The 16,840-nt window shown below is 38.6% G+C and overlaps 1 protein-coding gene across 3 annotated transcripts in view; it reads right to left on the reverse strand.

Moving 5' to 3' along the window:
* dnah7 (dynein, axonemal, heavy chain 7) overlaps positions 1 to 16,840 on the reverse strand; it is a 74,619-nt gene that overhangs the window by 52,858 nt on the left and 4,921 nt on the right. For all 3 annotated transcript variants that reach the window (XM_077535805.1, XM_077535804.1, XM_077535807.1), the window contains 12 exons: positions 16,639 to 16,821; positions 15,419 to 15,685; positions 15,192 to 15,319; positions 13,942 to 14,020; positions 13,548 to 13,772; positions 11,855 to 12,001; positions 9,442 to 9,621; positions 9,214 to 9,354; positions 8,062 to 8,432; positions 5,895 to 6,081; positions 1,125 to 1,318; positions 65 to 263 (listed from right to left, as the gene is read on the reverse strand). In XM_077535805.1, coding sequence (XP_077391931.1) covers positions 65 to 263; positions 1,125 to 1,318; positions 5,895 to 6,081; positions 8,062 to 8,432; positions 9,214 to 9,354; positions 9,442 to 9,621; positions 11,855 to 12,001; positions 13,548 to 13,772; positions 13,942 to 14,020; positions 15,192 to 15,319; positions 15,419 to 15,685; positions 16,639 to 16,821 — 2,301 coding nt within the window. The remainder of the gene's footprint in view (positions 1 to 64; positions 264 to 1,124; positions 1,319 to 5,894; positions 6,082 to 8,061; positions 8,433 to 9,213; positions 9,355 to 9,441; positions 9,622 to 11,854; positions 12,002 to 13,547; positions 13,773 to 13,941; positions 14,021 to 15,191; positions 15,320 to 15,418; positions 15,686 to 16,638; positions 16,822 to 16,840) is intronic.

Here is a 16,840-nt window from a genome sequence, read left to right on the forward strand (position 1 = left end):
CAGTTTAGCAAGTCAAACAAATCAGTATAGCTCAAGGTGTGAAATAGACAGAAAAAAAGGACACCTTATGCAGAGACGCAATCATGTCGTTCTCCAGTTCCAGCAGCCATTTTTCCACCTGGCCGCGGGCGTTCGGGGTGCAAATGATGTCGACGAGCTGCACTTCTTCGCCCTCGCTGCTCTTCATGTGAGTGATGTCGAGGTCTTCGGTGAACGTCACACGAGCGATGCCCTCAAAACACTTTTTCAAGAAAGGCTGCACCCTGAAAATACGCAAACACATGCGTCATTTAATGGAGAATTCAATTCTGCAGAAAACGGGGGGAAAAATAATTACAGCACTAAAAATGTTGCTAATTCTGTAGAAAATGTGGAAACAACTGATATAATGAGAATTGATCAGATGCTGACACACTCGGTTGGCATGCTAACAGTTAGCAAGCTAGCAAAGGCTAAGACAGATTGTAAAGATTTTTTGCCTGTTCTTCATACAGTAAAAGGGGGTGATTGAATGCTAACATAGCAATCGTTGGTATGGATTAGCATGTTAGCATTCAAACACCTCTTTTTCTTCCTAAAAGAGGTGATCATATAATTAATTAATTAATTAATTAATTAAACTAGTTTTAATTAGTTTAATCACCTCCTTTAGGAAAAAAAGAGGTGATTGAAGGCTAACATGCTAATCGTTGTTATGGATTAGCATGTTAGCATTCAATCACCTTTGAAGGCTAACATGCTAATCGTTGGTATGGATTAGCATGTTAGCATTCAATCACCTTTTTTAGGAAGAAAAAGAGATGATTGAATGCTAACATGTTAATCGTTGGTATGGATTAGCATGTTAGCATTCAATCACCTCTTTTAGTGTATGAAGGACAGGCAAAAAAATTACAATCTGCCATAGCCTTTGCTACTTTCCTATATGTTAGCATGCCAACCGTGAGTGTGTTAGCATCTGGTCAATTTTCATTATATCAGTTGTTTCCATATTTTCTACAGAATTAGCAACATTTTTAGTGCTATAATTATTTTTTTTCCCCCATTTTCTATAGAATTGAATTCTCCATTCAATTACGCCTTTGGTAATGGTAACGCATAATTGTTAGGTTGCAATATATGACCTCGTGGGGTCTTTGGTCTCGGAGAGGATTTCCAGCAGCTCTTCGTTGGACAGGAAGAAGAAGCGAGGGAAGAAGAGACGTTTCTTCTCCAGGTAATTGTTGAGCCCTTTGAGGATCATCTCCAAATGCTCGTTGGACTTCTTTTGCCTGTCCAGCATTTGATTGATTTTGATCACGGCCAACACGTGCTTGTCCTGCCAAGGGGGGAAGGGTGGGGCGGAGGTGGGGTGGACACACACACAGAAACAGGACATTGAACTTGGCAGAAATTGGAAATTGGGATTTTTGTACATCTGACAATTAAAATGAAAGGAGATAAAACAGATTTACGAGTAGCACTCAAAATCGTATGTCAAATCATCTTTCCCCTCATTATCTCATTCTGTCATGTTTTGGTTCTGTGGGGTTGGGATTTTGTTTTCTTTTGGTGTTTTTGGGTGTGTTTGTCTGTAGTTGGTGGTTTTGTCATGTGTTCCTCGTTTCTTCCCTTGTCTCATTATGTCAAACCATGTCCACCTGAGTGTGTCTTCCCTTCCCAGTGTGTGACCAATCACTGCCCTCAGCCACTTGTGTTTTCCCCCAGGTGTGTCTCTTTAACTCATTAGTATTAGTGTATTTAGCCTGTTGTGTTTGTCCAGTCGGTGTGGGTGCATTGATGGTGTTACATGGGTTATGCTGGGTGTATTGGCAGTCCAGTCCAGTCCAGTCCAGTCCAGTCCAGTCCAGTCCAGTCCAGTCCAGTCCAGTCCAGTCCAGTCCAGTCCAGTCCAGTCCAGTCCTTTCACGTCAAGTCTCGTTTTCTTGCCCAGTTGTAAATAAATCACTCTAAGTTGCCCATTCCCGTCATCTGATCTGTCTCCTCAATTTGGGTCCACATCAGTTACTCCACCTACAAACCGTAACACATTCACTGGCAGCCATTTTAACTAACGCAACCCCCTTCGCTACTGGCTGTTTTACTGGATTTTGACTGATTTGGCAAGGCCCACAGAATATTGTGTTCTATTGCTATAAAAACATAAAACCACTACCAAAATAAAGATTAGAGTCTCTTCTTTCATCAGGAAAAAAAAGTATATTTCTATCTGTTTCTGTTTTGCAGCAATTAGCATTAGCACTGCCACCTGCTGGCCATTTTTGTAATATCTTCCATTGTTTCAAGCGTTCTCTACAGTAGAGAGGCTGCATCAAAGCCGTCTGTATGCTCTACCATAAAAAACAAAACGTATACATACTTCTTTGGGACACGTAAAACATTTCAAATAGAACATATTTATACATTTTTGGCAGAAAATGAGTTAAATGAATGCAAAGACGACTACTCCATTCCAGGAATTTGTCCACTGCATGCGCTACATGCTGATTTGCAACACTGATTGTGAAGTGTATAAAGTGCTGCATCCATGAGTAAAAATTCTCTTTTTTTCCCCCCCCTACACTCTGGGCTCCACTTCCCTACGTACAAAGCACTTGCCTCACACAACCCCCTAGCTCGATCAGCCCAATCGTTGTGGTAAAAGTGCGTGTATTTTCTCTCACACATTCCCTGATGTGACACCCCTGGGCGAAAAAAAGTGTGATTTTTGAAACTTTCCATCAGGGAGAAGTGTCACAGAGTTGTTATTAAGACACCTGGGAGCTCTTTTCATTTTGTGGGGAAAATTCACAATTTGTCCTACACAAAGAAAGTATTCGAGTAAAAAAAAGAAAAGAAAAAAAAAGAAAGCATCTCTTTTCATTTTGTCAGGAGGCTCGATGACAAATCCAAGAGCAGATGCGTTGTGTGTGGTCTCCCTGTCCCTCGGTGGCCTCATTTTCTCTGCAACTGGAGATAACGGCACCCCTTCCAGACAAAATCTATAATTTCTATTTGACACTGCGGCCGCGCTTTCGCCTGAAATTGATGCGTCTGCTTTCAGGTCCGTTGAGCACGTTGTTACCCTTTGCAAACTCTTTTGAGGACGGCGGCCGGCAGCAGCGGTCACGTTCTGGTCTCCTTCGGCTCTTTTTGCTTTCCACGTCTCAACATTCTCGTCTTCGATTCGTGTCTCTTTTCTTATCTCACCCTTGTTGTTCTGTGTAGCTTTTTTGGTGTTTTTTTTCTCTAATGTGTACAGAAATGTGCGCTTGCTTGCTTTCTTTTCTCGCATTCTTATATTTTTGAACAAATGTAAAAATATCAGACGATTAACCAGGTAAACATAAAATGCCGTTTTTAAATTGTGAATTTATTTATTAACTCATTTGGTTCCAATGTATAAATATGTTCTATTTTCAATGTTTTACGTGTTCCAAAGACATATTTATATGTTTTTGTTTTTTATGCTAGAGTATACAGAAGGCTTTGATGCAGCCTTAGAGCTTCAGAAAATGGGTCATTTAAAAAACGGCCAGCAGGTGGCAGCAGAGTATAAGAGATCAACCAGGGCCATGTTGAAAACAAGCTCTTTCCCCACAGTTCTAAACAGATTTGTGAATAATGAGGAAAATTAGCTATATTCTAATGCTAATTGCTGCAAAACAGAAACAGATAGAAATGTATTTTTTTTACTGATGAAGGAAGAGACTCTAATATTTCTTTTGGTAGTTTCTATGTTTTGATAGCAATAGAACACAATATTCTGTGGACCTTACAAAATCAGTCAAAATCCAGTAAAACAACCGGGAGCGAAGGGGGTTGCTTCAGTAAAAATGGCTGGGAGTGAATGAGTTAAGGAAAAAAAATATTCAGAGCAACTTACCGGTAGCCCTGTGCGGAAAAAGTACGTCCCACTTATTAAAGCATGAATTCAAATTGTGGCTAATAACATTTTGAAAAGCTGAGTTCCTTTTCTCTGACCACACCCAAGCCTGATTACCTCCTGACCTGTCCTATCGGGGGGGAAAAAAATCACTTCCAACAGAACCATCCATCCATCATCCATTTTCTTGGCCGCTTATTCCTCACAAGGGTCGCGGGGGCTGCTGGCGCCTATCTCAGCTGGCTCTGGGCAGTAGGCGGGGGACACCCTGGACTAGTTGCCAACCAATCGCAGGGCCCACAGAGACGAACAACCATCCACACTCACACGCACACCTAGGGACAATTCGGAGCGCCCAATTAACCTGCCATGCATGTCTTTGGAATGTGGGAGGAGACCGGAGTACCCGGAGAAGACCCACGCGGGCACGGGGAGAACATGCAAACTCCACCCAGGAAGGCCGGAGCCTGGACTCGAACCGGAGTCCTCAGAACTGGGAGGCGGACGTGCTAACCACTCGACCACCGTGCCGCCCCCAACAGAACCTGTCTGACAAAATGAAGTTGAGCAAAGGATCTCTAAAAGTCTTACAAAGCCATTCCTGAAGCTTAAGGTCTCCAGCTTACTTCAGGACCTGGACAACTTGATGCGATTAATGGAAGCATGAATTCTACTCTACATCAGAAAATCCTGAGTGAGAAATTTCGGCCATCAGTTGGTGACCTCAAGCTGAAGCGCACTTGGCTTCCGCCAAAGGACAACGGTGCAAAACACAACACCTATTCAACTTTTTTTTGGGAGGGGCCTAGTCACAGTCCGGACTAGAATCAGATTGAAATCATGTTGTAGGATCTCTCAGGAAAACTCAACTTTTCTTTGACATATTTGTTGATGATTTTTTTCCCATACGTAAACTATGCTAGGCTGTGATAACAAGGCGCCAATGCGACTATTTTTGTCGTTTTTCTTAATATGTCATTTATTCCCTGCTACAGACAATTGCAAGTAATAATCGGAGCGCATCCCATGAACCTGTTTAGCTTTAACAATGCAGCACACCCCACCACCCTAATAAGACACTGACTGCCATATTGTTTGCTAAAAGAATGATGGGGCTTTCTCAATAAGAGTCCGCCCGTGATGAATTGCCAGCTTTCTATTCCACATTCGCACATGGACAATATTGTGTGATGTGAAGCACAAGTGCGGCACAATGAAAAAGACCAAGATTGCAAAACTGCCCTATCAGCTGAGGAATTTGTGCGTCCCCCCCATTGAGACCATCTGCATATTGCATAAAAGCATCATTATGGTGCATAATGCTTGCATTAGAGCATTGTTATCATTTTGCTTCACGCTGACCAAATGCGTAAAAAAAAAAGAACCCTTTTCCAATTGTCCCCAACAACAATTGGATGAAATTTGTCTTTACCAGATGGCCATATTAAGCTCAAACTGTGCGGCCCAATCAAGTTTTTGCATGTGTATCTGCTTTGGCCGGGCTCAGATATTTTTATTTTATATTTATTTATAAATATAATTACTTTAGTATTATATTTTGTTTTACGGGTAAAAAAAAAAAAAAAAAAAAAAAAAAGTCACTTTGGCGAAGTCCAAGGTTCATGTCACTTGTTCACTCGTCAAAGAAACTCAGTAAAGTGGAACCGTGCCATTCACAGAATTTTTCTTTTTTTTTGTGGGTGGGGTGAGTTAGCATGGAAAGACCCTGCATTTGGAAAAAATAAAAACATGTTTATCTCACACTTTTGCCTTTGCTATTAACTCATTCACTCATTGTTTCAAGTGTTCTCTACAGTAGAGAGGCTGCCTCAAAGCCTTCTGTATGGTCTAGCATAAAAAAAATAAAATAAAAAACGTATAAATACGTCTTTGGGACACTTAAAACATTTAAAATAGAACGTATTTATATGTTTCTGGGAGCAAATGAATTAAACTTAACTTGACCACAGCTCCAGCTAACAAGCGTAATAGAAAACCGATGGACAGAGCAACACGACGTTGTACGTACCGTAGCAACTTGCTTCATGGTGTCCTTCCAGGTTTTGTCCACGTTGGTGAAGCGGCGTCCCTCTTCAGGCATCTGAGCCATGATGTCGGGCGAGCTGAAGATTGGCTCCAGGTAAAGCCACGTGGACTGAACCTTCAGCCACTCATCCATGATCTCCTGGAGAAGCACCAACGTGGCCTCCCAATCGCTTGCAAGTGAAACACAATCGTCACGGCTCGCCAAAGTCACACGGCACAGTCAAAGCACGCTTCCGAGTAGTGTTCATTTCGTCATCGAAAATTAAACAAAAATTATTTTGTCACACACATTTTTCACCAGACTAAAAACCCTTATTAATAACAATAACTGACTAAATTAGGATGCATTTTCGTAGATTAATGAAGACGAGAGGAAAATGTACTTCACTTCATAAGAACTGGACTAAAATCTATGGACATTTTAGTTCATGAACAAAAACGAGATGAAAATTAGATGATTTTGTAAAATCTTGTCTCTGCTAATCTGTCATGCCTGTGACACTGTCATGTGACACACAGTGGCACACCCCTTTTCAAATCTGCAGCTATAAAGTGCAACATGCACAAACACATGGGACTGACGGAAGGTGGATTCACGGTAAAGGTCAAAAAAAAAAAATAAAATAAAAAAAAAAAAAATAAAAAGTTAATTATAGTTAGAACTTAACTCGTTGACTCACAGCCACAGCTGTTTTACTGGATTTTGACAGATTTTGCAAGGTCCACAGAATATTGTGTTCTATTGCTATCAAAACATGGACCCTACCAAAAGAAAGATTAGTACGGAGCCCCTAAGGTGACATGGTAGACAAAAAAAAACCTTTGCGTTCCCTCGCAAAACATGTTTGCGTTCCTTCACAAAGATTGCGAGGGAACGCAATCTTTGCGAGAGAACGCAAAGTTGTTTTACGAGGGAACGCAAAGTTGTTTTTTCGCCTACCATGTCACCTTAGCTGCGCCGTAAACACTTCCGGGTCATCTTCCCTGTGACCAAAAGCGACGTGTAAACAAAGCAGTGGGAAAATACATGCTCCATCCTAGTCGCTTTGGGAAAGCTTTCCCACTGCTTTGTTTCATGTTTACAAACCTTCCACCCTGGTCGCTTTTGGTTATCGTACATGGAAGATGACCCGGAACTGTTTATGGCGCAGCTAAGGTGACATGGTAGGCGAAAAAAACAACTTTGCGTTCCCTCGCAAAACAACTTTGCGTTCCCTCGCAATCTTTGCGAGGCAACGCAAAGTTGTTTTGCGAGGGCACGCAATCTCTTTGCGAGGGAACGCAAACGTGTTTTGCAAGGGAACGCAAAGTTTTTTTTTCTTTTTCTACCATGTCACCTTAGGGGCTCCGTACAGTGTCTTCCTTCATCAGGAAAAAAAAAAAGTGGATTTTTATCTGTTTCCGTTTTGCAGCAATTAGTATGAGAATATAGCTAAGTTTCATCATTATTCACAAATCTTTTTAGAATTTGGAGTAACTGAGCTTTTTTTTCTCAAAATGGCCCTGGTTGATCTCCTTTGCTCTGCTGCCTCCTGCTGGCCATTTGTGTAATAACTGAAATTTCTTCAACCATTCTTTGCAGTTGAGAGGATTCATCAAAGCCTTCGGTATACTCTAGCATTAAAAAGAAAAACAAAAAAACAAAAAAAAAACATATAAATATGTCTTTGGGACACTTAAAACATTTAAAATAGAACATGTTTATACGTTTTTGGGAGCAAATATTAATCCAACGGCTATAACGTTCCACCAATGTTAATGCTTCCGCTAACTAATGCTTGCTAACTTACTAGCTTATAGCAAGGAGCCATAGTAGCCACTGTAATTGTGTGCAAAGTTGTTTTTCATCAAAAAGATGACAAAACTTTATGTGAAAGAGTTTTAGACCCGAAATGTTCAGCATAAGTTGACAGTTTTTGTCGACTAAAACTAGACATATAAAATTGTGTTTTCTTGGACTAAAATAAAGACTAAAATACTAGATTTATTGTCGACTAAAAATGGACTAAATAAAAATGGCATGAGGTTGGACTAACTGTGATGAAAACTAACAAGCGTGACTGAAATTGGACTAAAACTGAGACCAAATTTAAAAATGTCGGATAAAAAGAACACTACTTCCGAGATGCACGGCGCTGATGCGGTCTTACCGTATCTCCACCTCGAAGGGCTTGATGTACGGCGAGCCCTTCATGGTCTGCGTCTTGACGATGTGGTCATCCAGCAGCATCTGCACCTCGTCCACCGACGACAGGATGCTGGTCCCCGTCTCGCGGTAGGGCAGGAGCTTGAAGGTGATGTCGGCCCACTCGGTGGTCATCTTCTCCAGGGCCTTCTCCAGCGAGTACTCCTTGCTGGCCGACTCGCTGACGCTTTCAAACTCGGGCAGGAACTCCTCCATCTTCAGGGACAGGAAGTGGGACATGCAGGCGGACTCTTCGTCGGTCGTGCTGAGGGGTTTGCCCGAGATTTCGCTCAGGATCTCCCAGTGGCGCGGACGCAGGCCGGGATTGCAGAGCACCTGTTCAGAAAGGATCAACGGTTGAGTGGCAACCGGTCCACGCCGGTAGCGTGGCAGTCTCCCAAGCTGAAGGTCTTGAGTTCGTTCCTCAACCCTTGAGTGACTTTTATTTATTTATTTTTTTTTAATTCTTTATTTTACTCTCTTCCAAGTGTAAATATTACTCTAAAACTGAGTCTATTTGGTTCCACTCTAAATAGAGTCAAATTTACTGTTCAGAATTTTACTGTGTAAGAAACCCGCTCTGAAAACTAATTCAAAGTAGCTCAACTTAAAAAAAAATAAAAAAAATAAAAACCTCACAAACCAATTTACAGAAGCGTATTGCATTTACGTGGAAAAAACCCTCCTGTTTTTCTGACAAATTTTTTTGGAGAGTTGTTTTTTTACTACTTTTTTTAATGTTTTTTTTAATATTTTTTCTGTTTTACTCAATAGTTTTTTTCTGTCATAAAAAATATTCAAATAAAAAACAGGGAAGAAATACATTCAGAAAAACGGAAGGGGAAAAAAAAAAACAGAAAAAAAAAATACTCCAAAAACCAGAGCACCAAGGTGGGAGTAACAAGATGGCCGCCCTGCGACTTCAACGGCTTGCACTGGCGTGTATGGGCTATTGGCTATCCAGCCATATATACAGGTCAGTGGTTTCAAAAAAACAAAGCTCCCAAAAAAAATTAGTCAGAAAAACAGGATTTTTTTTTTCTTTTTCAAGTGAATGCAATACGCATCTGTACGAATTACTGTATAATGCAAATTGTAAAAGTATTCTAACCCTCACCTGGACCATTGGCACGTCCTTTTTGAAGACCTCCACCTTCTCCTTCATGATGGTGGCCAGGCCCAGCGCATTGGGCACTTCGGAGAAGCCTTTCTCCAGCTTATACAAAGAACGCCAGTAGTTGCTGACATCTCCTTCAATCTGAAACGCGGAACCAAATGGCCAAATTTCACAAAAAGGGGTGCCGCTTTCGATGCCATTTTTGAGAGAAGGACGCCGGCCGGCTACCTTGTCCGGGTTGACGCCAGACAGCGGCCCGTAGAGCCACAGATCGTAATTGGTCAGGAAGTCGTTGGAGATTTCGTACAGGCGCAGGAAGGGTGTCAGCTTGTCCTGAGTCTTTTTGCGCAGCGGGTACTGCGAGGCGGGCCAGTCGAACGCTTCCTCTTCCAGGTTGAATTCGTTGACCTGTTTATAAGATACAAAATAAATTAACATTCTACCTAATTGGTCAAAAAAAATGTCAAAAATAATGTCTGTGTTTGGCTATTTCTGCCAGAGTGACAAACAGAACAATTAGTCCTATTAAGCCAAACGTATCATATTAATTACAAGACATTTTGAGCCCTCTATTTCATGAGTATAATGTTTTTCCCCCCATTAAAACCCTGATGTATATGATTTAAAGCACGCATTAAGCGGATTAGCCATTAGAGGGCAGTATCACTCAGCGACCTTGCAAGATCGCCCCAAATGAGAAAGGAGAGACACCGATTCTTATTAATAGTAGGGGTGGGAATCTCTGGCTACCTCAAAATACGATACAATATGCGATACAAGGCTAACGATAACGATTATCTCACGATATGACAATACCAGAGATTATCGATATATTGCTCAGATAATAAATCCGATATAATCCCGATAAAACTAATCATAAAATAATAACAATAATAATAATAATAATAATAATAATAATAATATAAAGAAAGAAAAATAAAATAATCAAATATATAAATATCAATAAACAATAACAAAAATAAAAATAACAATAATAAAAAAAAAATAAAAAAAATATTAATAATATTATAATAAAAATCATATAAATATATATATATATATATATATATATATATATATATATATATATATATATATATATATATATATATATATATATATATATATATATATATATAAATAATATGTGACCCACTCCGGCAAAAGGGTCCGCATGTCAGCAGGCTTAATCTAGAGATATGGACGATATTAGACAGTTGGACATTTTTTGTCCATTTTGAGATTTCTCCAACAAAAAGCTTCCTTAAGGTCTCTAGTTTCATTTCCAAGCATCACAAAAGTCAAAATTGTAATAGAAGTGTATGAAAATAAGCAATTATGAGACAGTACGCCTCGTAACTAGGGGCATGTTTTTAGCTGAGCTGCTACCTAGCACTGCGTCTTGCGCACCTTTTTAAAACAACACGAATTTCTTAGCCTCAGACATAATCCTCAGACGTAACTGATTTATATAAATATTGTGAGGATAAGTGAATCTGCTAATGAATGGATGGATGGACATAGCAACCAAAAAAAAATTTAAACACACCAGTCAGCATGAAAGTGAACAGAACAGTCATCCTACCTTATGGAGCAGAAGCTATGTTGTCACAAAATTATGTGTGGTAGACTATTCTCAAAACACTGTTGAATATCTCACCTAAATGCATTTTTTTTCTGTTTCTGAAAAGATGTCACCAGGGTTATTATAGTTTTGGAATTTTTCATTTTAGTTATTTTTTTAGTTTTAGTTAGTTAGTTTAGTTAGTTTTAGTTAGTTAATAAATGCTTCGTTTTAGTTTAGTTTTGGTTAGTTTCAGTATTAGTTTTTGTGTTGTTGTTTTTTATAGAGAGGTAGTTTTTTTAAAACGTGTATTAATTGTGCGTAATATTTAAAAAAGTTACTAGCCACTGCGACATTATGCACAGTTTGAGCATGCTATACAGGGAAACAAAAAAAAAAATACACTTTGAGAATGACAGCTCTATCCATAAACCCCTATGATTTCCGGCGGATGATTAATAATAGCTTTGTGTTCAACTACACAGGCCCAGATGTCACACTGAGCAAGTTAATGTGTGAAGAATACATTGAGACAAGATCAGTATTAATTCCATATAACACATCATGAGACTTTTTTTTTGTTTGGTGGGGTGCCATGAGATTTTTCTACTGTAAATAGGAGCCTGCTTGGTTGCAGTGAAAGGTGGGAAACACTACGGTGCGACAAGCAGGCCGGTGAGCTCATTCTCGAGCCAATGCTGCCCTCGTCAGGTCACAATGTTGCAACAGCGCATCAAAAAAATGGAGCAGTCGCAATAATGCATTTGAATTCTATTTTCTAACCCTTAGAATCCGACAAAGTGTGATGGACTTACAATAGATTGACTTATCACAACAATTTACCAATTAGCTTAACTCCAGGGGCACATATTGTCGAGTTAGTTATAGTTTTGTTACAGGATCACTCCGCCATTTATTGACTTCCCCACAGTAACACAGTTCCTTGCGCAAGGTTCCTACCCACATAAGTAACCTAATACTACACATATGCTAGTTTGTTCAATTGATGTTCAGATTATGAGGGGGGTCCAAATAGCCTAAAATGTGTGTGCAAAATTGGGAGATGCCCCCATTTACCCGTTCGATGCCAGCCTCCAGTTTGGCATTGAGAGCCTGGGCCTTTTTCAGGTACTTGCTGAGATCCTCCAGGTCGCCGAAGGACGTGAACTCCTCCACTTGGACGCTGTACGTCTCCAGCTCCTCCTCAAAGAGTTCGCGGAACAACTGCAAACACCGATCCAAGAACACGTTGACAACACCAATACGGGGGAAATGTGTTGGCTCAATCAAATATTGAGTTTTACTTTATTCATATTCCTTTATTTGTATGATAAAATACAGAAAAATAAAAATAATTATTTAAAATAAATAATAAAAATTAATTAAAATTGGATGGGTTAATAAAGTACAAATACAATTATAATTTTAATGTTGATGCACTGTTGTACAAAGGACGACACCTTTTTAATTTGATTAAATATTTGGTGAATTCATTACAATTAAATCATCAATATTAACTTTGATGAATAAACTATTTTACATAAAATACAAATGTGCAGTAATTAAACAACTGCTTCATTCATAATAAAAATATAAATCATGCAGTTAATAAATGACCATGACGTGTTATTTTATTATTAAAATAATAAAATAAAAATAAATACCAAAATAAACATGATTTAATATTAAAAAATGTTTTAAATTAGTGCTTAATAAGTATCCCCAAATATTCAAAAGATAAACTATTTCTCATTTTAACACCTTGGTTAATTATTTAAAATTAAATTATCAATTTAAAATGTTAAAAATATCATGTAATTTTATACAAAAGTATTCCGAAAATTAAAAAGACATTTAGCATTTATATTGCGAAATGACTGGGTTTATAATTATATAATAATTATATGTAATTAATATAATTGCAAATAATCAAATTATTGAATTGAATAGGAAATGTCATATTAATGTTACAACTGTTTTACAGCTACTAAAATGTTTTTTTTTTAAATACAGTTTACTACAGAATTTGTTCATTAATGAAATTATTTAAAATAAAAATTGCTTACATTTTTACAGATTTCTTTTTTTTCTTTTTGATTATAACTTTGATTCATAAACTATGTTACATCAAATACAAATGTGCAGTAATTAAACTGCTTCATTCATAATAAAAATCTAAATCATTCAGTTAATGAATGACCATATGTTTTTTTTTATTATTATTAAGATAAACTGTTGTGCATAGCAAAATAAGCAATATTTAATATTAAAAAATATTTTAACTGCTTATACTGCTTAATTAGTTAATAAGTATCCCCAAATATTCTAACGATAAACTATGTCACATTTTACCTAATTGGTTAATTAATTAAAATGATATTATCAATTCATAATGTTACAAATCTCATGTAATTTTACTGCAAAGGTATTACAAAATTAAAAAGACATTTAGCATTTATATTGAGAAATGACTGGGTTTATAATTATATTTAATTACCGGTAATATAATTGCAAATAATCAAATTATTGAATTGAATAGGAAATGTCATTAATTTTACAACTGTTTTACAGCTAAAATAAATATTTTAAAAACACAGTTTGTTACATAATTTGTTCATTAATTAAATTGTTTAAAATAAAAATTGTTTACATTTTTGCATATTTTTGAAAAAAAAAAAAAAGAAAAAAAGTTTGCCAACCCTCTTTTCGACTATACACATTTTCTTTGTCTTTTTTGGGTCCAACGTTTTAGTAGAGAAAAGTGATGAACCTTGAGGCTGTTCTGATATTGCGTGGTCTTTTCCGAAACAATCTGGTCGTGCTCCTCGAAAATGTTGGGCAGACGTCTGAGCCACTGGATGGTCTTTCTGTTGAGCTCCATGTCGGAATGCGAGAGCGACACAAAGTCGATGAGGGAGCACAGCTGCACATTGGAGTTTGCCAACCTTTGCTCCAGCTGCGGGAGGTCAGTGGTCTTCACTTTATTCACAAAGGCCTGGGGAGGGAGGGGAGACAAAACATCTGTCGATACTCACACACATACAGAGGCATCGAACTTCCACCTGCGTAAGATGGCGTAGGCTAAAATCCGTTTGAATTCAGTCGAGGATACAATTTGGGCCAACGCCCTATAATAGGCTGTGTAGGCTATTTAGTGTGGATACCTTCAAATCCATCAGTGAATGTGTGTCAGGCGGCGTGCTCAGGGCCCTCTCTGCGATCTTTTCAAACTCATTGCACAGCCTTTGGAATCAAGACAACATACGAGGTATGAGAAAAAGAAATCTATCATTTTTAAAATTCATTCTTCTTCTATGAAAGGAAACCAATGTGACTTCATTCTCACATATCCTTACCTTACCTTATAGTGTTAATTTTATCCGCCATTTTTAAATTTAGTCTCAGTTTTAGTCCAGTTTCAACCAAACTTGTTCGTTTTTATCATAGTTAGTCAACCTCATCTCGTTTTAATTTAGTCCATTTTTAGTAGACTATAAATGTAGCATTTTAGTCTTTATTTTAGTCCAAGAAAACGTCATCTTATTCATCTAATTTTAGTCAACAAAAACTGTCAACGTTTTAGTCTAGTTTTAGTCAAGAACAATCATTTATTAGAATCTCTACTTTCGTCAGGAAAAAAATATATGTTTCAGTTTTGCAGAAATTAGCATTAGAATATAGCCAAGTTGCATCAATATTACATTCCTGGTGAAAACACTGCCAAAAAAAACTTGTTGCAACAAGGTCCTGGTTGATATCTTATACTCTGCTGCCACCTGCTGGCCGTTTTTTTTTTGTTTTTTGTTTTGTTTTGTTTTTTAAATAACTACCATTGCTTTAAGCCACCTCTCCATATCAGAACCTGCATCAAAGCCTTCTGTATGCTCTTGCAAAAAAAAAAAAACAACAACAACAAAAACATGAAAAACGCGTTTACATGTTTTGGGGATTGAATGACTTAATGAGGGTTTTAGTCTAGTCTAGTTTTATAGTCCGGTGAAAAATGTGTGTTGACGAAATTATTTTTGTTTCGTTTTCATTGCCGAAATGAACACTACCCTCGTAGAATATTTTTTTGGCCAAAAATGATTATTTTTTGCCTAAATCATCTCCTCATGATGCAAGTTATTTTTTTTGTGTGTTTTCTGAAAAATCTGAAAAAATGACTGAGGTGATTATTTTACGAAGTTGTCGATATGGACAATTCAGAGTCTTCAATGACGCTAACGTGTGTTTTCGAAACGTGGTAGACAGCTGGAATATCGTCAAGAAACAAACATACGAACACGGAGAATATGCAAACACCTCACAAGAAGCCTGCAGCCCAGATTCGAACCGACGACCTAAGAATTGTGAGGCGGGTGCGCTAACCACACGTCATATTCCAAAATTGAATTTTGCCAAACCAACTGACGCGATGTTGATGTCTTGATGGCCCTCGAGCATCCGCGAAACCAGTTTTTGCTGGAGATCCGTTGCGCGCTTCACCAGGGCCTTAATCAGCTTGTGGCACTGGACCTCGAACATGCCAAGATTGACCACCTGAAAATACAAGAGTCTGTAATTCTTCTTTAGTTTAGAGTGTTTTTATTCTTACTTGATTTAACAACCCCTAGCTCAGTACTTGGCACGTGAGCGTACCTTACGTGAGGTGTAGCGGATCTGGTCGATCAGCTGCTGGTAATTGTTCACCTCCGTCAAGAGTTCCTGGAAGGTGTGCTCCTCCCCTAGGAAACGCTCCAGAGCTACCTCGGCCTCCTTGTTCACCAAGGTGGTGTATTTGTCGTACTCGTGGATGTACGCCACGGGCTTGACGTACTCGGCGTGGATCACCTTGCGAACCTCCTCTTCCTGAACCTCGATGATCTCCGGGAGGATCACCGGTTTGAGGGTTTCCCCGGAACTGCTCTACTTGGGAGACGAGGAGAAAAAAAAAGAAAAAAAAAGAGTACGATGAGATAAGAGTTCCCAGAAATGAGTTGCGGTTTTGAAATGTCTGCTTCAAAAAAAGATGGCTGACTTCCTGTTCAATTGCAGGCATGGGTCCTTCAGATTTTCTTGTGTGTTGATGTGATCGGCATGTGCACCTGATTTCGCGTGGGTTTGTGATCAGAGATAATTTGTTTTCTAACTTCATGACAGTTAAAGTGGAAGTTAATCCCAATTTTTTTTGGCAACAATGATATGTTCGATGCAGCCCCACTATTCTAAATAGTGGAATATAAGTTATAGCAATATAATAATAGTGGAATATGAGTTATGAAGCAAAATCCAGCCGTTTTACTCCATCTCAGGGGACGGCCATTTTGCCACTTGCTGTCGACTGAAGATGACATTGCAGTTGCTCAGGGCTCAGGAAATGACCAATCACAGCTCACCTATTTTCTGAAGCTGAGCTGTGATTGGTTGTGACCTGAGACCTGCACAACTGTGATGTCATCTTCAGTCAACAGCAAGTTGCAAAATGGCTGCTCCCTAACTCTTTGACTGCCAAAGACGTTTCATGATGATTAGTAAAATTCCAATGAATGGAATGCGATCTTTCATTTCGTAGCCACATTGTATATGTAGTAAAGGCAAACAATATTCTTTTTGCCTTGAAAGATGAGTTAAAATGCTCAAAAGCGGCTGGCACTGTGGATTTTTTTGTTTTGTTTTTATAACGCCTGGCAGTCAAAGAGCTAATATGGATAAAAACGGCTGGATTTTGCTATAACTCATATTCCACACATGTAATATTGATCAGAATGTTATGTTTAGATGAGTGAGGTCACATATTATTGTCAAGAAATGTTTTAAGTTTGACTTCCAATTTAAACAATAAATACTGAAAAAAATAATCAATTGAAACACTCACTCACCGCTACCCATTCTGCATAGAGTTTGGTTTCCACGCGTGGCAACAGCGTGACGGACCTGAGCATGAACTCGTAGATATTAAGCAGGGCGTCCTCAAAGGATTTGAGGTCTGGCTCCAATGTGATCTCCCGATCCTCCAGGATCAGAAAGAGCACAAACCCCGAGTGTCCAAAAGTCTCTGAGTCCTGAGAGAAAATATGACAA

This window comes from Festucalex cinctus, chromosome 11, assembly GCF_051991245.1.
Source record: "Festucalex cinctus isolate MCC-2025b chromosome 11, RoL_Fcin_1.0, whole genome shotgun sequence".
Classification (NCBI taxonomy): Eukaryota; Metazoa; Chordata; class Actinopteri; order Syngnathiformes; family Syngnathidae; genus Festucalex; species Festucalex cinctus.